Raw genomic sequence first — 23331 nt, forward strand, 5'->3', positions numbered from 1 at the left:
GTTTTTACAGCATCTATTTAAGTATAAGATAGGCTAAAATTTAAAAGATTAACATCATACATTAATAAACGTATGATGTTAATCTTTTAAATGAATGGTTTTAGATATTTGAGAATATAGTTATAGAATCAGTTCAAATGTATAGTTCCGTCTTTTGCTTTGTTCTGTTTAGGTCAAGATTCTTGTTCTAGTTCTAAAAATGTAAACATTCTCAGAATGTAAATTTGAGAACATAACTGTCATTTTTAGAACAAACACTGGAAACATCTGCGGTACAAGAGGAAGTGGTACCTAGATGTTCAATGGTCCAGTTCCCGGTATTGTGCACATTTGACAGAATAGTAAAATAAGATCTTAAACCACCTTAACAAAATTTTGTATTTCCATTCTCTGGGTGGCGCTGTCCAGCCAATCGATATCCCAACATGCTGCTGTTTCCTGCAGATATTTTTCAGCGCATTTTCCCTCAAACACAAACGCACTGATTTCTCTTTCAGCATGATAGATCTCTTTATAAAAAATCATCCTTGAATCATTCTTTATTTTGTTCCTCAGAGGGTTTTTCTGTCTGTAATCCTCTCTGTTCGTCAGTGCGGGAGCGGCTCGGAGACTACAAATATTCATCAATCAGAAACGGCACATATTTATATAAAAATCGCCATATAGAGATCATATTTTACCGTCTTGTCCAGAAATATGAAAAGCCTAATTTTCCCCATTCTCTTAATTTTTGGTGAAGGTAAGTCGTTGAGTTTTGTTTATTTTTCAGCACTTTCCTTTTCACGCGTTAGAAACAGGAAGTGGAACGAACGCACGATTTTATGTTTCATGGTGTTTGAATAACATTTAATAATGCCTTTGTTTTGGTGGCGGCATTTCCTAAATTTACCGAAACAATCCATTTATAGTTTCCGATGCACCTTTTGTGATTTGCATGTAGTCATCGTGCGTACGCGTTGCTGTCGTGTAAACGTCGTGACGCCATTGTTGTAGTTTATTGGATTGTCCGTGTATTTGAGTTTGCATTTTGTGGTGAATGCATGCACGCTTCTATTTGCCTACTTAGATAACGCTATTTAACAGTGTCATTGTTTCATGTAGTTACATTAGCTAATAACTATAAATTATCCATAATAAAATGCAACTAAACCAAACTCTAATCTTAACCCTATAGTAAGTAGCTAACTTAGTTGGCTACAGAATATTACTCAGTACTTATGTATAATTACAGTGTAAACAAATCTTCAAATAGGTATTTTGTGTATCTTCGTTACCGTTATTAACCAAGGTTTTTTTAGTCAAATTTTGATTCTGTATTTTGTTCAGTTAGTTTTACATATTTTCGTCCTTTTAGTTTATTATTTAAAATTCAGTGAGCTTGTGTGCTTGCAGTGAGTTTAATATGTGATTAACTGTGCATATGTATTCTTTAGGTGTTTTTGGTTTTGAGACTGATGGAGTGAAGTCAGTATCAGTGAAGGAGGGAGATTCTGTCACTCTACACACTTGTCTTAATCAAATACAAAAATTCAATAAGATACTGTGGATGTTTGAAAACGCTGTCATAGCTAACATCAAAGACCAACAATTGTCAACAGAAGACGGTCCTGATGGGAGATTCAGGGACAGACTGGAGCTGGACTTTGAATCTGGATCTCTGACCATCAGGAACATCAGAACCAACCACTCGGGACTTTATCAAGTGGACATATTCAGCACAAGTAAAGCCTCGAAGAAATTCATTGTGACTGTAACTGGTGAGTAGCGCAATAATGATTATATTTACCAGCAGTTTGAACACATTGATTATTTTTCTGTTAATAGGCAGTATATTATAGGCTAGTATATGAAACGAGTAAGAGTTTAAGTGGATTGTTGCATTAAAAGTATAAAGATGTTACGATGATTATAAAGTTAACTTACAGTTATAGTCAACTAACATAGGCCCTACATGACTAGAAACTCCAGTGATTACAAAAACAACAACAGCATAAATAATGACAGAAAACAGTGATAATATAAACAGTCTGATCTCACCCGCTTGGTCGTTCCATTGTAACTTTATAATAGTGAAGATTTAATCCGTATGTGATGGAAGGTCCCGTCGCGATCAGCCTGATTCTAACTGTTGTCCTGTTGTGAAATGTCTCTCTCTAGGGTCCTTTATTTCCTGCCCTCTGTCTGGCCTCTCAGAGAGAGAGAGAGAGAGAGAGAGAGAGAGAGAGGCCAGACAGAGCGCAGGAAATAAAGGACACTCTCTCTCTCTCGCTCTCTACGTGACCTACCAGCTCTGTCCCATATTAGGAAGCCCACAGTTTGGGAGTTTTTGAACCACAATGTAATAGTTAGGTGGTCGGATTACACAATGTAGTTTAAAATTATTAAGCAAATTTAACTGGGACAAGTTGTCACATGTGTATAACACACCTTTATACATTTATTAATTACAGTAACTGTTGACCAAAACATTGGTCAACATTGGTATCCTATAATGCATTTTAAATACAGACATGTCTATGTTTTTTAACCCTGCTATAGGTTCAGATTGATTTAAATTAACTGCATATTTTTCCCCGATCAATAAGAGTGGAAATGGGTTCATTACATTCTACGAGAGTTGAAGTAAAAATGAGACAACATGCCCCGGTCTCCCCTATGTACATTATTATGATGCACTGCAGTGCAAATAATCAACTGTGAAACTTCTCCAGGTGTGTTTGATCCAGACGCAGATCAAATAAAGGCAGTGTCGGGGATGGAGGGAGATCCTGTCACTCTGAACACTGACGTTAAACTACAGAAAGATGATCTGATGCTGTGGAGGTTTGCAAGGGCCACAAAAGGCAATCCAGTTCATCATAACCCGTGTCAAAGCGATGCGACTGCCATCGCTAAAATTTACGGAGAAAGTCGGGAGATCTCATTAGATCCTGGTGATGGTGAGATATTTAGTAATGTAGTGAAGGTAGACAAGCTGAGCGGATCTCTGACCATCACAGACATCAGACCTGAACACTCTGGGATTTACATACTACAGATCAGCGGTAACACTGGGACCAAATGCAGGAGATTCCGCATTACTGTCAGTGGTGAGATTGTGTTCGTTTTACTATTATATTTTTATTATATTTTATTTGAATAAGATGCAGGTAAATGAGATCCTCATTGCATTTTTACTAGTATTAGTAGTAGTTGCCCAACACTGAGCTAATTTCAGTTTATTTCTTTTAGATTTAAAAAAATCCCACTCGCATGTAGTTTGGATGTCCATCGCTCTATTACTTATTGCGATTATGACGTTTGGGTGTTTGGCTGTGGCCGTTCTAAAAAGGAAAGGTGAGTAACAGAAATGCAAATCTTTTGAACTGTTTTTATTAGTTGTGATTATTGTAATAATGCTTTAATATGAAAGAATATCCATGCAACTACCACTTAACGCTGCATAAAGAGAATGTAAAACTAATCCATATGAATTGAGCGGTTTAGTCCAATTTTTTCTGAAGAGACTCAATCACTTTTTCATGATGAACAGTTTGAATTTAGGCTTTTATTCACATAAAAACATTCAACGCACACATCAGATATAGTACACAAGCTCAATTATGCTTGATTCACAGCCATCTCACAGCCATTTGTAACTATTTTACATTTTGGTGATTCGGTGGCTAATTCTATCTCATTTGTACGTTTTCGTACAATCTGTTTAATCCTCCGTGAATGGTAGTAAGTTTAAGGACGGGGTTGGCTGGTGGGACTGATTCTAAAATCATTCTAAAAATCATTTGTTTTCGTTTAATTCAAGTACGAATTCATATGAATTAGCCGCCTCTCAAAATAGTTATGTTTTCCCACGCTTGAGCTTCAGCAAGAACCAATGAGGTTTGTTCTCGTGCCTCAAGCAGGTTCGGTTGAGCTTCTGTTTATTGTTCTCTGATCAATGTTTATGTTATATGTGTATGTATTCAATCTGTTCATCATATAAAACGATCATGTCTCTTCAAAAAATTTGGACTAAGCCACTCTATTCATATGGATTAGTATTACATTCTCTTTATTAAAGTCCCTGTAAAGTCAAAATGAAGTACGTGTTCTGAGTTTGTCATATCAAAGAAAAATGTGTTATTAGACACCCAGCCAAATTTGAATGATAAAAAAAGCCGGCAAGTACATAAAATAAGCTATCAAAATCTTGAAAAAATGCTGGGGGCGTGTCCACTGGCTGCGCTGAAACCACGCCCACTCGTGGTAAAGCTGCCGTTGCCACACTCAATTGTCACCTGCTACAGCCGGAATTGATGCTCCTAGCAGCTTATTAGATTAATTATAACATAAGCACACAAGGCAACTTACACTCATTGGTGGGCACGCACTGCCGATGATGTCACCAGTTGTCGGCACGACGGGAGGATGAAGGCCGAGGCGGGAGATAGTCGTTCGGCCCCAGTCACCAGTAACAGTGGATTATCAATGAATCCCAGTTGTCTCCGACGAAAGTTTATAAAACTATCCCGTGTAAAATGATCACTACAGAGGCGGGTTTTGGTGGTGATCCTCAGCTCTCCATCAAGGTGGCTTTTCACAAAATGAATCCACCTCTTCTTGATGTGATCGTATTTAGTTAATATAAATAAGGACACCGATCTGTTTTGTACGTGATCGCATCCAGGTAGTACGCATTTCCGTGACGAAGACATAGCTAACTAGCAAACTGTAAGCTGTAGTAACTAATAATACTGACAGTAACTCGCGATTGAGCGGCAAACTGATGCGGATGTGCTCTATTTATATTGTTAGGGGAGCGGCCAGCCTCAGGGGCTCCAGTGTGTCATCAGGTAGGGGCGGGGCCAGGAGCTCAGGCACTCCAGTGCGTCATCGATTACCCTTTTAGCCCCGCCCAAAAAATCCGTAAAATATCAATGGTGAAAAACTGTTTAACGGTCTAACTCCACAATTCAGTACTTCACAGTTAACAGTCTTTGTAATGTGTTTTAGCAATATATTTCTAACATTTATAATGTGTTTAGAATTTTTTTTTTAAATTGCCTTTACAGGGACTTTAACTTTTTTAAGCAACAAAGTGGTAGTTGCGTAGACTGTCAATGGAGGGACAGAAAGCTCTCAGATCGAATATCTTCTTATGTTTTCCAATGATGGATAAAAGTCTTACAGGTTTGGAATGACATGAGGGTGAGTAGTTGATAACATACTTTTAATTTAACTAACCCTTTAACTTGTTTGGCTTCATACGGTCAGAAGCTAATACTTTGAGGCAAGCAACACACTGTGGTCTCTCTTCATTACCCACTGTTGTACTGGTATTTTCTCATCTTGAGGCTGTCTACACTGGATGTGGCAAAGCTAACATTGCAAATCCATTTGTTCTTTGAGTCGGAAGCGCTCCAGTACGTTACGTTATCGTGCGGGTGTTTGAATCGAGATCAAGATCTTTTACTGATTAATCGTGCAGCTCTAACATGGCAAGTAGCTGCATAATAAGCTAGATCATTTCTAGATAAGCTAGATGTATCACCCTGAAGAGCTTTCTTTTGAATAACAGTCTATACTATACACTAATCCTCAGCATTGCTGCACTGTGCACCCCCATTTTTATTCTGTTGTTATTGTTCAGTGTTTTACCTTCATTCACAGTTTTGCTCTGGACAGTGTGTAACTGCTGTCAACCAAAGGCGGCGCAGGATTCTGGTGAGTGTTTCCTTCAGATAATACTGAGCTTCCTGTGCTTAAGTAAACAAATAGAAGTTAGTTTATAGAGTAAAATATGGACTTTTTCCTCATTTTTCATTAACAAAATGTTTAATTGAATTCTGTCCTCCTTTGTTGTCGAAACAGAAAAAAACGAAGACCAGAGAGCAAGCAAGCAAGAATCTGTCAGTCTCAAATCTGCAGGTAATTAACGATGTGATAAAGTGGATGAATAAAAGCAACGTCATAGCAAGAATCAGTAGAGCGTCTGATAAGACCTGTAAGAAGACATGATGGTGCTGATGGGAGATTCAGAGACAGACTGGAGCTGGACAGTAAGACTGGAGCTCTGACCATCAGGAGCACCAGAACCACAGACTCTGAAGGTTATCAACTACAGTTTGCCAACAATGGATCAAAACACAATATTGGTCTCAGCTTGTTGGTAACATTAACAATTTGTATATATATATATATATATATATATATATATATATATATATATATACATTTTTCAATTGTAGTATTTTAAAAAGACATCATTATAAATTTTTCAATACATATCGTTACTGAAATTTCTGAAACGCGTCCAATACTCATTTTCCGCAGAATAGATACACGATACCAGCCACGTTATCTCACTCTCTCATCATCTCTCTAACAGCGACACACAAACCCTCCTCTCCTCACTCCCATTTAATTTGCTCTGGATGAATATTGTTGCTGTAAAGGCCTTGAATTTCGGAGTGGTATTCCACATAATTGTATTCATTCCTGCAGATTTTGTACTCGCACCCAAAGTTCACGCACATGAAGCCGCCTCTCAGCACCAAACTGAGTTCTTTTTCACCGCTTATTACGCTTAAACAGTCAAATACACACAAAATAATATCAAAATGCCGATCTAAGCATATATTGCAGTTTTTCCCTATGGTATCGATGTCAAAATTGTGGCCAGTGAAAATGCTGAGTGCTAGTAATTTTGGAAAACCACTGGCTGGTGAGCAAAAACGTTAATGTCAAGTCCTATAGAATATATAATTATAGAACATATACATATATATATATATATATATATATATGTATATATATATATATATATATATATATATATATATATATATATATATATATATATATATATATATATGCATGTTATGTTTTGTGGCTCTAAATACACTTCACACTCATGAATGATCAAAAACTGACCTTAAGAGAAATGTTTTGTAGGTAATATAAGAGATATATAAGATATAATATATGCACCACACTTGATTCTATGACTGATGTGCATATTTCAGTTAATATTATTTAGTCTATATAAGCAAAAGTGCAATTAATGAATGTGGATGCTTTGTGTTTTTGTACATATCCTATATGCTGTATCATGCTGAGGGTCTGTACGGGATTATTGTGATGCATTAATTGCAGAAATAGTGCATTTTACTGATTGACCTCAACCGTTGTAATTTTAATTTCAAATAGAAATATATCTTCTGTGAAACCATAACTGACTAAATCGAATCTATTAAGACACTTTCAATGGATGTTTAAATGATGTATAGTTGGAAACTTTTTTTTCCACCGTTCTGTACTTTAACCCCTGCTTTTGGTCTATATTTATGAAACACTTGAAATTCAACACTGTAACTTTATTTTTTAAGTTGCGTTGGATAAAAAAACATTTGCTCAATGGTTAAATGTGGATGTAAATTTTCCCTCGTTTTCACAGACAAGGCTTAAGGTAGTCCCACACTAAAATACATGTTTGAGTTGTCTAACTGAAAATAACTTTATATGTCTTAAAATATGTCAATGACATTGTTTTGTCTCGAGATGCACATCAGTAATGTTTTTTTTTCTAAGCCTCTTTTTTAAAAGCTACTTAAATGTCCTGATTGAACTTGAGCCTAGTCCTGGCTTAATTTAAGCCCTGTCTGTGAAACCAGGCCTTAGTCTTTATTTGCATTTCCTTTTTTGTTGTTGTTTTGTTTTGATACATATTATTTGTAATATATTTTACATTCAAATATTATTTAGTCTCATGTAAAAACTGACACTCTTTTGTGTTTTGTCAGTTTGTAATGGGCCAAATATGAATGTGAAAACTATTCACTGCTATTTGCTTTTCTTGGGAATAATGGGTCTAGGTTTGTTTTTTCTTTAAATTCCAAAATATACAGTATGTGTAAATGAGAATTATAACAATAAATAAAAAAAGCAGAATGGAAATAGTTTTGTATCTTTTTTTTGTTGGTTTGTTGATCAATATTCATAAAGGTTTATTTTAATTCTTTGTCATTTTTACGTTTTTCAGAAATGTGTCTGACAATGTTTATGTATCTTACTCTATTACATGTGCATCTCAAAAATTAGAATATCGTGAAAAAGTGCGCATATTTTATCAGTTATTTAAGAAAGTGAAAATGTAATATATTCTAGGCTAATAACATGTAAACAAATGTTTCAAACCTATTTTTATGTTAATGTCGATAATTACGTCCTACAGCTAAACAAAAATCACTTATATTTATAAATTCAAAATATTAGAATATTTAATTTCTTGATTAAATTACCATTCATACAGTATAAATAGTGGGTATCTCTAGGTCAACTTCAGTACTCTCAACCACAACCATGGTGGAGTCAGTTGAGTTGACAGTTGTCCACAAGACCATCGTTGACACCCTCCACAAGGAGGGTAAGCCACAAAAGGTCATCGCTGAAAGGACTGGCTGTTCGCAGTGCGCTGTATCGAAGCATATCCATGGGAAGTTGACTGGAAGGAAAAAGTGTGGCAGGAAAAGGTGCGCAAGCAACAGGGATGGCCGCAGCCTTGTGAGGTTTGTCAAGCGAAGCCGATTCAAGAACTTAGGAGATTTTCACAAGGAGTGGACTGAAGCTGAAGTGCGTGCATCAAGAGCCACCACACACAGACGTCTTTGGGAAATGGGCTACAACGGTCACATTCCTAGAACAAAGCCACTACTGGTCCTGAACCAGAGACAGATGTGTCTTACCTGGGCTAAAGAGAAAAAGAACTGGACTGTAGCTCATTGGTCGAAAGTCCTCTTTTCAGATGAAAGTAAGTTTTGCATTTCATTTGGAAATCAAGGTCCCAGAGTCTGGAGAAAGAGTGGAGAAGCACAGAATCGAACTTGCTTGAAGTCCAGTGTGAAGATTCCACAGTCAGTGATGATTTGGGGTGCCGTGTCATCTGCTGGTGTTGGTCCACTTTGTTTCATCAAGACCAAAGTCAACGCAGTCGTCTACCAGGAGATTGTAGAGAACTTCATGTTTCCATCTGCTGAGAAGCTTTATGGAGATGCCGATTTCCTTTCCATTTCGCCATGATATTACTGTGCATGATTGGCCAGCCAACTCGCCTGATCTAAACCCCATAATGTGGGGTATTGTCAAGAGGAAAATGAGAATCACCCGACCCAACGATACAGATGATCTGAAAGCTGCTATCAAAGCAACCTGGTCTTTAATAACGCCTCAGCATTGATCACCTCAATACCACGCCACATTGATGCAATTTGTGCTAATGGAGCCCCGACCAAGTATTGAGTGCATAAATTAATGTACTTTTCAGACCTTGATTTTTTTTGTATTGTAAATCCTACAAATTCAAACAAAAAATTTGATTCATCATAGGAAAGATTCTAATAATTTGAGATACTGGATTTTATTTTCTTGAGCTGGAAACCATAATCATCCAGATCCAGATAAAATTTAAAAAGGCTTGATATATTTTACTTTATCTAAAATATATTAAAGTTTTACTTTTATAATTAATTTTAAAAAAAAGTTTTACTTTTCCACAATATTTTTTTTTTTAGATACACCCGTATAGAGAAAACCACTTGAAAAAATAACATTTCTTTATTCTTAGTGTGTGAACACAACATATTCACATTCGTTTGACCGAATAATGATTTTCATCATACTTTTATAGATATTGCTTTGCTGTGGCATGGATTTATTAGGTAGGCCTACATAATGCCCCCGAATGTATCCCGATGGAGTCCGCGTGCAGCACGATTTTTCTGTCCACGCGGGCAACGACGCATTTGTCTACCTTGTAATGCGCATGCGCGTCTGTCCGATAGTAACCTCTCTGGTAAGGAGCTACCTAAATAAAGACCTTTTTGTGTTCAATTAGCCTTTAAACATTATCCACTCAGTTTTCAATCATCAAACGAGTATTTATTATTTGAAATAGGCTATACGTGTTAATGAGTTGTGCTTATTTTTTATTCTAGGCTAATTTAATATGTTGTTCTGAAAAAATACAGTTTGATGAACAGTGGCATCAAAATATGAGGTACCAGATTTTTTTTTAAAGGTGTAAAGGGGGGCGCGACGAAAAAAGTTTGAGAACCACTGGTCAGGTGCACTTTGGGACTCTATGAACTAGTATGACGTAACACATCCTCTTCCGCAGAAGTCACGTGACTTGGTTGGCTTGACACGAGCCCATCATCATCAGTACCCTGGATCTCTGCTGTCATTCAGTTTGTATGCGGTCAGAAGCGGAATCAGTATGAGGAACCATTCTTTCCCTTTTTGGGTTGTATTAGCCCTACTCGTGGACGGTGAGTCACATTCATTTGTATTAATTCGACACTTTCAGTTTCAATATATAAAACGGAAACAGATAATGTACATTTGATATTAGCCTATACTTTTATTTTATAGCCTTTCTCCGATATTTCTTGACATGCACGTTTTATTACGTTTCTTCAAATAGATGTTGTGATAAATCAATGACAGGTGGACATTTAAGTGTATTTTGGGGTAAGTTGGTTGTGCGTCCGTGTGTGTTTGGTAGTGAACACTAGAGAGCGCAGATTGCCTCTAAAAACACAGTAGTCCTGTCTGTCAGGTTCTCAGGATGCGACTCACAACAGACATATTTTTGATCTCTGAATGACGCACCCATTTCGGGTCTTGCACTGTCTACTAATGAGCTTATGAGTTGAATCAGATGTGTCAGATGGAGAGACAGCTTGTAGGCCTACAACATTTGAGTGGTGAGGGGAGGGGGAGAAACTCCAGGACAAGTTTGAGAAGCACTGCAAGCAAAGAAAGAAACATTGTCCATATAGTCCAAACAACCATCGTAATTATCATTATCAGTTTTTTTGAAAGTAGACTGCTGTTTGGTGTTAAGTGCATGTGGAAGTCAGACAAAAAGTAGGCCTATATCTTTAATATGGCATTTAAAAACTATTAAAATAATTGCAAATCCAATTATAAGCCAGTTGTGAAATTTTTCTAATCTAGCTCATTATAAAGGTTTTTTATTTGTTTAGCATATTGGGAAAACTTGTGAAATCATGTTCTCTAAAAGGCATTTTCAACCAACTAAACAGAACCACGTCTTAGCTGCAGTGACGCAGGCTCAATTATTTTAATATGAGTTTTTGTAAGTGCCTTGGTAAGTGGTTGTGGAACAGTAAACCGTCCATTTGTTCTGCAGAATTAGCGTGAGCGCTTGAAGTACACTAGAGTAGAACGGGGCATCAGTTTACCCTCGGGGCTAAAGGTACTCCCTAAGAAAAATGTGCATTTCACAACTCTAATAATATATTGTTGAAGAAAAAATGTATATGTTTGTATTGTACATTGATGGAGCGATTTTGTGTGAAAATAAGTCATAAAAGTGGTTTGTCTGTCTGTTTGTTTGTTTGTTTGTTTGTTTGTTTGTTTGTTTGTTTGTTTGTTTAAAAATCGTATATATGTATGATGTGACAAGTAGGGCCTAACACATGGGGCAAAAGGGTGGACGTGATTTCACCAAGTGCCACATGTTCCTAAATCAACATCTTTGTTGATCCTGGAACAACTTTCAGATCAACCAATCAGATTTGAGGGACAAGTTTACAGTTTATGTCAAGTTTAGGCTTAGAACCAGGGTTAGGTGCTTCAACATAGTGTTTTTCACCTATCATTTCCTCTGATTTTAGGGAAAAGTTATGGGTATGGGTTAGGTCTAGGGGTATTTTTGGACAGGTATGTTATTCCAGGACCAACAAAATATGTTGATGCAGGAACATGTCTTACTTGGCAAAAATCACGGTAACTGGGGCAAAAGGCACAAAGTATTGACTTCAGTATTGACAAATTATCACTTAAGTAAAGTCTGTACTATTTTTGGTTTATTTTGTCAAATAAAAACATTTTTGTTCAATAGCTAAATATACTGTCTTTAAAAGCCCAATGAAGTGCCTTGGGACATGCAGTATTATTCAATGTGTTAAGACTTGACATAATTTCCACAGAAATGGGAAGACAGGGTGGGACATATCCAGCAGCTCCTTCCCCCTTTTTTAGCGTTTCATTTGTATCTCAGCTGTGCCAGAGCCGTTGAGCTCGGTAAGGCAGCAGTTTCCTCTTAATCTCTAACTGTTTCTCCTCATAATCTCCACCACATATCTTTAAAATACAGCATTCTGTGCAGAATTTAAATGGGTCCGATACGTTTTGGACTGGAGCTGTGGTGATTCGGTGGACTTATATTTTGATTTCATGGGGAGTGGGGACTTTAAAATCTGTTAATTTTAAAAATACAAAAACAAATTTATTTTAAAAAGTAATGATTCTGAAAGCATTGAATGAGATCCAATAATACATTTATAAGCTTTAGTAACAAATAAATGTGATATTTGATTATATATGATTAAAATCATATTTTTTAAAATATGATGGTTTCATTACATATGGTGATTATCTTTTACCCTAAATACCATACTTTTACATATTCTTCCTTTATTGAAAAACTGTTGCTTTATTTACACTGAACAAAACTGAAAATCATTAACAAGACATTTGTCTCAAAATATTGTGCTGATTTTTCATTTGCTACTTAAAAATTTACAAATGAAAAAAAAACATTAAATAGATCAAATTAGCGCAGAATCAACTTTGCATTGTTGCTAGCGAACGCGTCAGGATCGGACAAATTTCTACGTGCATAATCAAAAGCAGTTGTTAAGAAAAGAGCTAAGCAGAAATGTGTGCAATGTAGTGTTTTAAAGGAGAATAAAGTCAAATGTGCCTTTTACCCTGTACTGTTAAAAAAAAAAAAAATTATTGTGAAATTTATGGTAAAAAACTCACAGCTGTGGTTGCCAGAAATGTACCATAAAAAATATAGTAGCAACATTTTAGGTTTTACAGACTTAATTTACAAAAAAAAAAAAACCTTTTTCACTATCTGATATAATGTTCATTTACCCACCTATTGAAGTACTATATCTATGATGTAGTGATGAGATCGGTGATGAGAGTCACATGATGAATCAGAGCTCATCACAAGTAGCTTTTCCACAAGAAAGTTAAAACTAATATACAGTGGCTTAACTTTTTTTGGGTGGGGGGTTGCTAATACAATGCTAAATCAGATATATGTGTACAATAGCATCAATATGTCCAGCAATCGATTTAAATAGTACATTGGGTTTAATTTGACATTTAATGTTATAATTCGGTACTTTAATGGTCCAGTGGTAGAACTTTTGCCAAGTATGTCAGAGGGTCTGGGTTCTAATCCGAATTCATATATAAGAAAAGCTATGAAAAAACAGTTACTTCAACAAAAATACATAAAATGTGAAGTATCACGCAGGCTGTGGGAACGTCAATTTACGTTTTTTCAATGTAAATTATACAATGACTTGTTCTTTTTCTCTTCCAAAAACTGTAAATTGAAGGGTATTTTACTGTAAAATTACATTAAATGTAGTTAGATCTATCACAGTTATTTAACGTACAGTATATAGTACGGAAACTGTCTGTAAAACCAATTAACAGTTTTTCGCCGTAGCATTTGTACCGTCTTTTACCGTTAAAATCACGAGAATGTTTTACTAAATGACATATTTTAACACTGCAAAATGTAACCATTTGCAACGTTTAATCTTTGAATGCTTGCTCTGCAGGTGTTCTTGTGGCTGTGACAGATGAAGTGAAGCCAGTGTCCGTGATGAAGGGAGATTCTGTCATTCTAAACACTGGTGTTTCTGAACTACAGAGCGATAATACAATAGAATGGATCTTTGGAGATAAACTCATCATAGCGAAAATGGAGGGGAAAAAAATTTCAATAATTGTTTTCAGAGACAAGCTGAATCTGGAAAATGAGAATGGCTCTCTCATCATCAAGGACATCACAAATGAACAGGAGGGACTTTATAAAGTAGACATCAGGGGACGTTATGAGACATCCAAGAGATTCAATGTTACTGTCCGTGGTGAGTAACTCAAGTCTTACAGTGGGATACTTATCTGGATTCATTTTTGTCTGAGCACAATTTAATTGTGAAAAGATCTTAAGTTTTAAACTGTGTTTGTTTGATTTATTCATTTGTAAACTGCACAGTTAAAAATAAAAGCAGGAATTGGCAAAGAATAGGTTTGAAAGAAATATCAATATTATCTGACAGACATAAAAACTGTAACACTAATGCTTTAGAGTATATTTTTTTTAATGGAAGTGTGACTATTATACTAAAACATACAAAATAAGATCAAAGATTCTTCTTTTGTAATTTCATCCATTTTTCAATCCACTTCAAATTAAAGCATACGGTCATTATTTTTGCAGGTTATATTTATATTATTTATTTATTTATTTTCAGTATTTTTTATTTTTTTTACAATAAAACAACTCTAATTGTAAAAAGTCCTATGTTGTGTTATCTTTTCTTGATTCTGAGCTAAGGTGCCTTTTTTCTGAGATGTTGTGTATTATTTAACATTCAATTAACATATATAAGGATCAGATTGAGTGCTAAACCTGACGTCAGGAAAGCAATCTTTTATTTGTTGGTACAAAGAACAGTGGCTACACCAACTCAAGTTTAATAAGTATTTTTTATGTGCATTTTTTAAAGTTATCAGCAAAACAATTCGAGCATCATTTAAGATGGTTCAAATAGCCAAGGTCAATGACTTATTTTTGTTTTGTGACCTAAAATAGTGAACATTTTAAACATGTTACATATACATGTTTAAACATGTTTTAAATGCTAAATAAGCTTTTGGGTTGACTTTCAGTGTGGTCTCAGGTACACACCACTGTACATAAGTATTTAGAAGTAACATTTTTTTTTAATTGCTTACATTATTATAAGATTAATCTCTGATTTAAGCTGTTTGTGTTTGTTCTCCTCATGTGTTTCTTGTTGAGACAGATGTTGTGGAGTCAGTGTCAGTGACTGAGGGAGATACTGTCACTCTACACACTGGTGTTACTAAAAAACAGAGAGCTGATCAGATACTGTGGAAGTTTGGAGATCAAGTCCTCAACACTGATCGCTTAACCTGTTAACAGTCAACCCACAAGTTGATCTTGAACCCAAACCTGACATACACAAACTAAAAAGGTTGCAGTTTATGAGCTCTTTAGACTACATGCATAACTGTGGTCTCGTTTGAAAGATAATAGTTGTGAGTTTGTTCTGCAGAAATCAGAATTCATTATATTGCTATAGATAATAAGAAAGAGATACTTAAATGTTTTGGAAAGTAAAGATTAATTATTTTTTTATTAAATTATATAGGAATAAGTATACAAAACTGTGCCAGAGCAACTCAAATAAGCGGAGATGTCAAAGCCACAAGTCTTGCCAATTTATATGTCAGATTTGGATGGGGTTTCCATTAAAAATGAGATTCCTGTGAGCTTTTTCTCTTATAGACGGTACATTTTAAAAAGAGCACTCAGAGTAATTAACATGAGGCTCAACAAAATTTACTCTGTCTGATATTCTGCAATCTTCCCTATCGTTATTTTGCTGATTTTGCACACATTTACACCTGTGAAGTATTGTTGATATAGCACTAAGCACCCAACAATATATCTAGATTAATGAAACGAAGTAATCAAACATTACTGATTTTGCCCTATGACCAATTAAATGTTTTATGATAAACTGCTGTCAAAATGAGTATAAACCATTTTAGTCATTCAAAGGTAAATATTCCCATGAAGTCTTACACTGTGATTATTAGGGTGCCTTGAAAATATATTTCTGTTTGTTTTGTTCTGGTGCAACACAGCAAAATTAGTTTAACCATTGGTATGAATTTGAGCGTGACACTTTGATTGTTCGACCAGTGAAAAAAAGAGGAGACACGTTTGGGAAACATGTCGGTATACAGTAATTATTTTTGTTATTCTGTTTATTTGAATCAGTTTTGCATAAATTACACCATGTAAATATTAGATGCAGGTATATTTCACTATAAAACTTTTATGCTTAAACATAAACTTATGGCAAAATGCAAACTACAAACAACACATATAATCTCTGTAAAGATCTATTGGTTGGCTGCACTCACATCCATCAGAACTTCACTAGCGTTACACTGACGGACTGTGTACGGTGATTAAAGTTGTGGTTTTTGGACGTCCCAACTGTCGGTGGAGCTGTTAGAATGTTTCCAAAGATTGACCAACCAGCGCTGCAGAAAGTGCGCTGGGGGTGGTATTATTCTGTTAGTAAGACTCTAACCAAAAAAACACATATAGCGTTTTACTACTGAAACAGCTTTGGGGTGCATAATTTATTGTAAAAACTACAATTAATTATAATTTATTCCGAAGAAATATTACGCAAACAAAGCAGAAATCGTCGATATTACTCTTCTGTTTGGATTAAAATATGTATAATTTTGTGTTTCGTAATATTGCCATGAAATTAAAACTGCTGTAAGCATGTTCTAATTCATCTGTCGTCATTTTTAGACAGAAAAAGCTCAAAACTCCGGTTTCGATGTTCTGTGAAGTGATGGCAAGTCCTGCTACGAATCAAAATAAAATTATTGCTCAGGCATTAGGGTCGTAAATGGCGAATCCCGACACCTTGAGCTTTTGAATGACACGCTGTTTGTACATTTTATTTAACATTTTAATGTCAGAATCATACAGTAAATGTTAACAAAACAAATTTAGGAACCAGCGATGGTCTCGAGCTAGTTAATGGATTAAACAACCCTGTTAACGCGAGATGGAGTAACATTGATCTGAATGATCAAACCGGAGAAATCACCATCAGAAACATCCAAAGAGATCAGGCTGGAGTTTATATATTGGAGATCAACACCAGCATTATGATCTTACACAGAAAACTATGTATTACTGTTGGTGAGTAGCTAGCTCAATTTTTCTGGAAGGTTATAAGATTTTATATTATATTTTTTTCTGTTATATTTTGACTCTTTAGCAAACATCTAGCTGATAAATTAACACTTAGGCCAAGCTTAAACTAAATGAAACATTTTTTTTTTAAGTTGAAGATACAGTCTGCAGCCAATATAGCTAAGGCTACAATATTTTTTTTATGCAGGCCTATATCATTTAAAACTTGACAACGTGCCTCAATTGGTCACAAGGTCTACTCCTGTTCTGAGAGCACAGTTCAATCTTTCAGTTGAGTTTATAAGCATCATCACATGGTCATTAGGTTGGATCAGAATTAAACCAATCATCATAACTAAGCAGCCAATTAAACAAGACAGAGGGTTGAAAATCATCATGTCTAATTAACATAATAAAATACCAAATGTCCAAGTAATAAAAATGGGTTTTTTCAGCCTGTAAAAATTCAGCAGCCAATGTCAACAATTTCGGATCACATATTGTAGGCTATTGTATCGTTATCTTATCTTTCAATGGCAGTGTTATTCAATCTAGGTACTTGTTAGATCCTCACTATTTGGATTTGTGTCTTTTCTGTTTAAAGGTGACCTATTATGCCCATTTTCACATGATGTCTGTAAAGTTTCAGCTCAAAATACCACCCAGATTTTTTTTTATTATAGCTTGTCAAATTTGCCCCTTTTTTGGTGTGAGTGAAAACGCGCTGTTTTTGTGTGTCCCTTTAAATGACTAAAAAATTTGAAATTGTGAAAATAAAGTGAACTCTAGATTACTTATTTTCAAGACTCAGGAAGAGGCTGCAACTGTACATGGAAGTTTCTGAATGGTTAGTGGTTACATCAAAGTAACTTTGTTGTTGTGGAGTTTATTCATCTCATCGACTAGCATGTATTGTCATGTTAAACTATAAACTGTTGTATATGTGCTAGTGTGTGAACTGTATTAGAATGCTCACAGAGCAGGTGTTTTGCCGAATTTTGACCCCCGCCAAATGATTACCCCCCCAGCATTGGTAGGTTTAAGTCTGTTTTATGCTTCTGCGTTGAATCGACGGCGTACTCCCATAGACCCCTCTGCGTCGCCGCGAACCCCTCTCCGACGTAGCTCGACGTGCACCTCCAAAAAACTGTAACTACACGTCGAGGCGACGCAGACCTCAAGGGCTGTGATTGGTCAGATGCACCGCGATGCAACTCAACCTGACGCAGAACCATAAAACGGCCACGACGCCGTAGGAATGACGGCGTAGTTATGCCGTGGAGTTGACGCAGAAGCATAATGAGGCCTTTAGGATTAGTTGTGGGGGAGGGGTTAGGATTAGGGGTGGGGTTAGGATTAGGAAATCAGGTACTGACTTCAACAAGGGGGGTATTAATTTGGCAGGGGGTCGAAATTCGGCACAACACCTGTTCATATATTCTGCATGGAGATAGAGCAGGTAGCCTATGGTTTAGTTTACGGCGGATAACTCAGAGCGGATCTTTTTGGCGGACTAGTGCAGATCGTCATCGACCAGTCGTGGGCAGTTTCCCTACTCTTACTTAGGAAAAGGGGGGAATTTAAAAAACAGCTTGTTCTGAGAGATTATAAATGGGGATTATAAAGAAAAGTATGGGGTGGATAAACTGGTCGCTTACATCTGGACACACATCTGTGTTCAAACACCTTATATAAGTGAATTTTTCAGAATAGGTCCCCTTTAAGTGAAACTGAAATAGAAATATCAAGTGAAGGAAGGAAATGTATGAATCCTCTTGCTTGAGTGTCTTTTGTCTGCAGCTGGTAATAGTTTATGCTACTCATTCCAAATATGCTGTAATTTCCACTGTGCTGCTATTTTGTATTAACGTTGTATTAAAATCTGGCAAAAACGGCTCAAACTATTTGGAAATATGAAAATGTGAAAATAAAGTGAACTCTAGATTACTTATTTTCAAATACTTGTGGTTCTCTAACTTCCAGGGGGCTGCAGGATGACTTCAAAGTTTTTAAATAAATAAATAAATATTAATACATTAAAATGATCCAACTCATGGCTAAAAATCATAGCTAGTTAATTAAATATATCAATACTCCCAGTTTCTTTTAGTAAACAAACAGCTTTGTCATTATTACAACAGAAACACCAGGCTTCAAAACTGTGTTGGACAACGAGTCAAAAAGGTTAAGAACTACTTTCACAGTGCACATTTTGCATTGCATGTTACAATCAAATATTTACAGTATTTGGCTAATTGACACAGGCCTTGTCGACAGTGTATCTGAAATATCCCCAAATTAATCAATATCGCATCCTGTGTGATATGAATTTAATCTCTGAGTAACCCATATGTTCTTCATATGTATTTGTTGCTGACAGAGGCTATGAAGACAGTATCAGTGAAGAAGGGAGAATCCGTCACTCTACACACTGGTGTTATTGAAATACAGGGATATGATCTGATAAAGTGGAAGTTTGAAGAACATCTCATTGCTGAAATCAATCAAGGGACCAATCTGTTCATATTAGAAGACAGCAGTGATGAGAGATTCAAAGGCAGGCTGCAACTAAGTGAAAAATCTGGATCTCTCACTATCAGTGACTCTGAAACAACAGACTCTGGAGTTTATCATCTGAACATGATCAGCAGTTCACACACCGTTCAGAGGACCATCAGTGTCACTGTCAAGGGTGAGTAGATCAAATCGTACATGTCTTATTTACATCTGTGCTCTGTGAACAATTTAGACATTGTAAAATCCAATTAACATTTAATTGAAAAAAGATATATATGACAAACAATATGTATAGGCATTCTTAAAGAAATTATATGCAAAAGTAAGGCAGTTGTAAAATAAATAAATTAAACTAATAATATGATAAGACTGAAACTTTTACTCACACTACTTTGGCGAACTTCGGTTGTTTTTAAATTGTGCTAAAAAACATTGTATTGTATTGTACTAATTACTGTCTCTCTTTAGCTTTTATACCAGACAACCACACTCCAGATTCAGGTCTTCACCCAGGTTATGTGGCACTGATAAGTGTTATTGTTTTGGTGATGCTTGTGGCTGCAGTCACTCTTGTGATTTGCTATCGCACCAGGAGTAAGTATCACCCATCAAAAAAACATGAGCGAAATCTGATTACTATTAAGACGATTATAGATGAAGGTCAGACAGTGAAATACTGCGAGCTGGATATGAGAAAACTTAACACAGCTACAGGCCTTTTTTCAGGCTTCCAAGAGTCAAACCAAAGTCACACAGAGAGGAAATAATAGTGTACAAATGATCTGCATTGTTTTAGACTATTTTGTGTCTGTTGGTGTTTGTATGTATATGATGTATCTGTGTCAAGTTCGTTCTTTCAAATATTAAACATCATCACAGAAAAACAACACTAATACAAAATATTAGGTATAACATTGATGTTTTACTTTTGACTAAAGAGCAAACAGTAACATACTATAGAACATACTATAGAAGTATGACTAGAAGTAAAGTTTGCCATTTTGCCTGTCCTGAGATAGGGCTAATGTAATACAGCTAACCTTAAAGCCTGTTTTATGCTTCTGCGTCGAATCGACAACGTACCCCCGGAGGCGATATTTTTTTTCACAGGATGGTAGGGGAAGACTCATGAATATTCATTAGGGAACTCATCCCTGATTGGTCTTAACCCCTGTGACTGGTAGGTTTAGGGGCGGGGTTAGGGGTAGGTCATCAGACCCCCAGTGACGGGTAGGTTTAGGGGCGGGGTTAGGGGGTAGGTCATCAGACCAATCAGGCATGAGTTCCCTAATGAATATTCATGAGTCTTCCCCTACCATCCTGTGAAAAAAAATATCGCCCCCCGGAGACCCCTCTGCGTCGCCGCGAACCCCTCTCCGACCTCTCCGCCGTAGCTCGACGTGCACCTCCAAAAAATTGTACTTACGCGTCGAGGCGACGCAGACTGCAAGGGCTGTGATTGGTCAGATGCACCTCGATGCAACTCAACCTGACGCAGAACCATAAAACGGCCACGACGCTGTAGGAGTGACGGCGTAGCTACGCCGTGGAGTTGACGCAGAAGCATAATGAGGCCTTAAGAGTTAAATGAAAAACATCAAGATAGTACTGACTCCAAAAAGAGCCAAACCACTGCAAGTAAACATGCTATTGTTGTGTGTACAATGATTACATATTTGTCTGCCTGTGTTATTGAAGTTTAGGATTGACACTAGATTTAAACCTTTGTTTGCTTCCACCAGAGATGCAGATTTAATCACACAGCCCAGAGTGGTAAAATACTGATCAATGGCCTTTCTCCATTATTTGTGATTAATCTCATTAATCTGCCTATGTAATTATTTATGGAAATGTTAATTACTAAGGAAACAAATGCACACAGTTGAGTTTTCCAGAATGAATTTTCATTAAGACAAACCCTAATGTGTTTTATTTTAATTCTTCAAATTAGCGATCTCATATTTAGTCATTTTCACTTCATTGGACACCACCATTATTTAATTTAACAAGTTATTAATTTAAATAAATTGTTAAAGCAGGTTATGCTCTTCAGCTAGAGCTATAGTGGTCAGTAAGATGTTTTATATGCAGGTAAATAAGATCACTGACTTGCATATAAGATCGAGTTTTTACTGTGACTCTTACTGTGTTTTTTTCTAACAGATCAGACCAGTGAATTCATCTGAGGACAAATGATTTACACAACTGCAACAGTACATAACCACTGTAGTGATACAAATGAGCTAAGGTGTATAAATTGACAAGAGCTGTATTTGGTACGAACAGAGAAGCGAGGTTTGTTTGATGTATTAATTTGCATTACACACTGATCTGTGTAGGCCTATTTAGTCTGTGTAACAAGGTTAGATGTTACGGGAAGGAGGTGGGAACCAGCGAACATTCAACAATTTAATAAAATATTAAACAAATGCAAAACGAAAGTAAAGACACATAATAAAACAAAGAACATAACATAAATCCAGGCCTGGCCTCTCTCGATCTCCACTGTCGTCGCTCCTCCTTTTATACTTCCGCTCCTCCGTGAGAGATACGAGACCGGTGCGTCTCACAGGTGTCGGTCATCAGTAATCACGCCACCGGCCTCGCGTCGTTCTCTCACGGCCCTCGGCCTGCTCGCCACAGTCTGTATTTAAGAGGTACAGCTTACAGATCCTTGACTCATCCAGTGTAATGCTAAGCACTACAACATTTAGTATAATAATTTTGCTTTTTATTACCTTTTTATTTCGTAATATTTTAGTTGTTTTTTTCATTTCTATTTAATTTTTTGTACTTTGTCCCATTTTTGTAGTGTATTGATAGTTGTTATAGTTTTTTTTTTTTTTTACTGTTTTGTCTTCTGTTTGGGGAACTAAATCGGACAGTTTTGTTAAAGCAGTGAATCAGAAATTCTAAATATGAACTGCATGTTTAAGATATTCTGTTGTTCTACTGTCTGATCATTTCTACACTCTGATGAACAAACACTGTTAAAATAAACCAAATCAAGAAAATGTAGCTACTATTCATCCAGCCTTTCACTGAATATGCACTGTATATGAATAAACATAATAAAAATTAAAAAATAAACGTAATTCAGATCCTTATTCTTGTTCTAAGATTATTCCATCTGGTTATTCTTATGTTTTTTCTTCTTCTTCTTCAATAAAACATGAACAAGTAAGGAAAAATAAACCATGAATAATAATGTGAAACCAATTACATTTTGTGAGCTTAGAATTATACAGTTCCATCTCCGTTTAGGGTGGTTCTGAGATATTGAGCATCAAAGTTTTTAAATCCCTGCTGTTTTGTGAGATGGAACCTTTTTATTTTATTAATAACTACTAACAAAATATTTTTTTTTACAAAAATAACACCACACAGGCATTAATAAACACCTAATGGATAAGATTGTCAAAAACTCAATTTCGACCAAAAGTGGAGATAGAACCATATAATTCTAAGCTCACGATTTCTGTTATTTAGATAGTTCTCATTGCTGTGGTATTTAGGCTGTTGGCAAGGGATTTGTGATGGTCTTAAAGGTGCAAAGTGTAATTACTATTAGTAATTGCAACAAACGAAAACTGACTATTCCATAAAACCTCCATTGTTTCCAATCCATCCTAATTCAGTAAACTACAAAACTTCATGCTCATGTATTGTGTGATTGATCATTGTTCAAATACACAGAAAAGCCAATTGAAATCTTAAAACTGTAACAAAGTGTAGTGAACAGCAAGATTGAATGTTTGCTGTGGTGAAACCATCGTGGATGGATTGGAAGTTGCTTAAATTGCCAAAGGCAAGATTAGGCAATATGGTTACTTGTCTTATCACAAGGAATGGTTTATTTGCTTATCTGTAACCTAAATGGCATTGGATAGGTATGAGACTAAAACGGTGGATAAATAATTAAATAAATATAAGTAAATGATGAGCCAAAAAGAGAAATA

The 23331-nt window shown here is 36.0% G+C and overlaps 2 protein-coding genes and 1 long non-coding RNA gene across 4 annotated transcripts; all 3 read left to right on the plus strand.

Annotated features, from left to right (window-relative positions):
- Positions 1 to 355: 355 nt before the first annotated feature.
- LOC143735453 (uncharacterized) lies at positions 356 to 6119 on the plus strand. Its single transcript, XM_077225629.1, has 6 exons — positions 356 to 739; positions 1434 to 1757; positions 2712 to 3089; positions 3232 to 3336; positions 5650 to 5703; positions 5851 to 6119. Exons 1-6 carry the CDS (start codon positions 697 to 699, stop codon positions 5913 to 5915), a joined length of 969 nt encoding a protein of 322 aa, XP_077081744.1. The 5' UTR covers positions 356 to 696; the 3' UTR covers positions 5916 to 6119.
- A 1442-nt stretch (positions 6120 to 7561) lies between these two features.
- LOC143735518 (uncharacterized) lies at positions 7562 to 7935 on the plus strand. The gene is made up of 2 exons (XR_013203209.1): positions 7562 to 7712; positions 7744 to 7935. It is a non-coding gene; the product is annotated as an uncharacterized LOC143735518 (long non-coding RNA).
- Positions 7936 to 10133: 2198 nt separating this feature from the next.
- Positions 10134 to 22479, plus strand: LOC143735443 (uncharacterized). Of its 2 annotated transcripts, XM_077225601.1 has the most exons (7): positions 10134 to 10304; positions 13653 to 13964; positions 14907 to 15029; positions 16694 to 16861; positions 19236 to 19547; positions 19841 to 19966; positions 21536 to 22479. In XM_077225601.1, exons 1-7 carry the CDS (start codon positions 10253 to 10255, stop codon positions 21556 to 21558), a joined length of 1116 nt encoding a protein of 371 aa, XP_077081716.1. In that variant the 5' UTR covers positions 10134 to 10252; the 3' UTR covers positions 21559 to 22479. The 2 variants fall into 2 exon arrangements, with proteins under 2 accessions (XP_077081716.1, XP_077081717.1); XM_077225602.1 differs by lacking the exons at positions 14907 to 15029; positions 16694 to 16861 and having other exon boundaries at positions 10136 to 10304.
- The last annotated feature ends 852 nt before the right edge of the window (positions 22480 to 23331 follow it).

The sequence above is a fragment of the Siphateles boraxobius genome, unplaced genomic scaffold (assembly GCF_051911475.1).
Source record: "Siphateles boraxobius isolate OS27281-9 unplaced genomic scaffold, OSU_SipBor_1 13, whole genome shotgun sequence".
In the NCBI taxonomy this organism is placed as follows: domain Eukaryota; kingdom Metazoa; phylum Chordata; class Actinopteri; order Cypriniformes; family Leuciscidae; genus Siphateles; species Siphateles boraxobius.

Coding starts and splice junctions, on each gene's coding strand:
- LOC143735453 (XM_077225629.1), top strand. CDS start 697: ATGAAAAGCCTAATTTTCCCCATTCTCTTAATTTTTGGTGAAG. Junction 740..1,433: donor TCTCTTAATTTTTGGTGAAG/GTAAGTCGTTGA, acceptor TGTATTCTTTAG/GTGTTTTTGGTTTTGAGACT. Junction 5,704..5,850: donor AAAGGCGGCGCAGGATTCTG/GTGAGTGTTTCC, acceptor TTGTCGAAACAG/AAAAAAACGAAGACCAGAGA.
- LOC143735443 (XM_077225601.1), top strand. CDS start 10,253: ATGAGGAACCATTCTTTCCCTTTTTGGGTTGTATTAGCCCTACTCGTG. Junction 16,862..19,235: donor AAAACTATGTATTACTGTTG/GTGAGTAGCTAG, acceptor TGTTGCTGACAG/AGGCTATGAAGACAGTATCA. Junction 19,967..21,535: donor GATTTGCTATCGCACCAGGA/GTAAGTATCACC, acceptor TTTTTCTAACAG/ATCAGACCAGTGAATTCATC.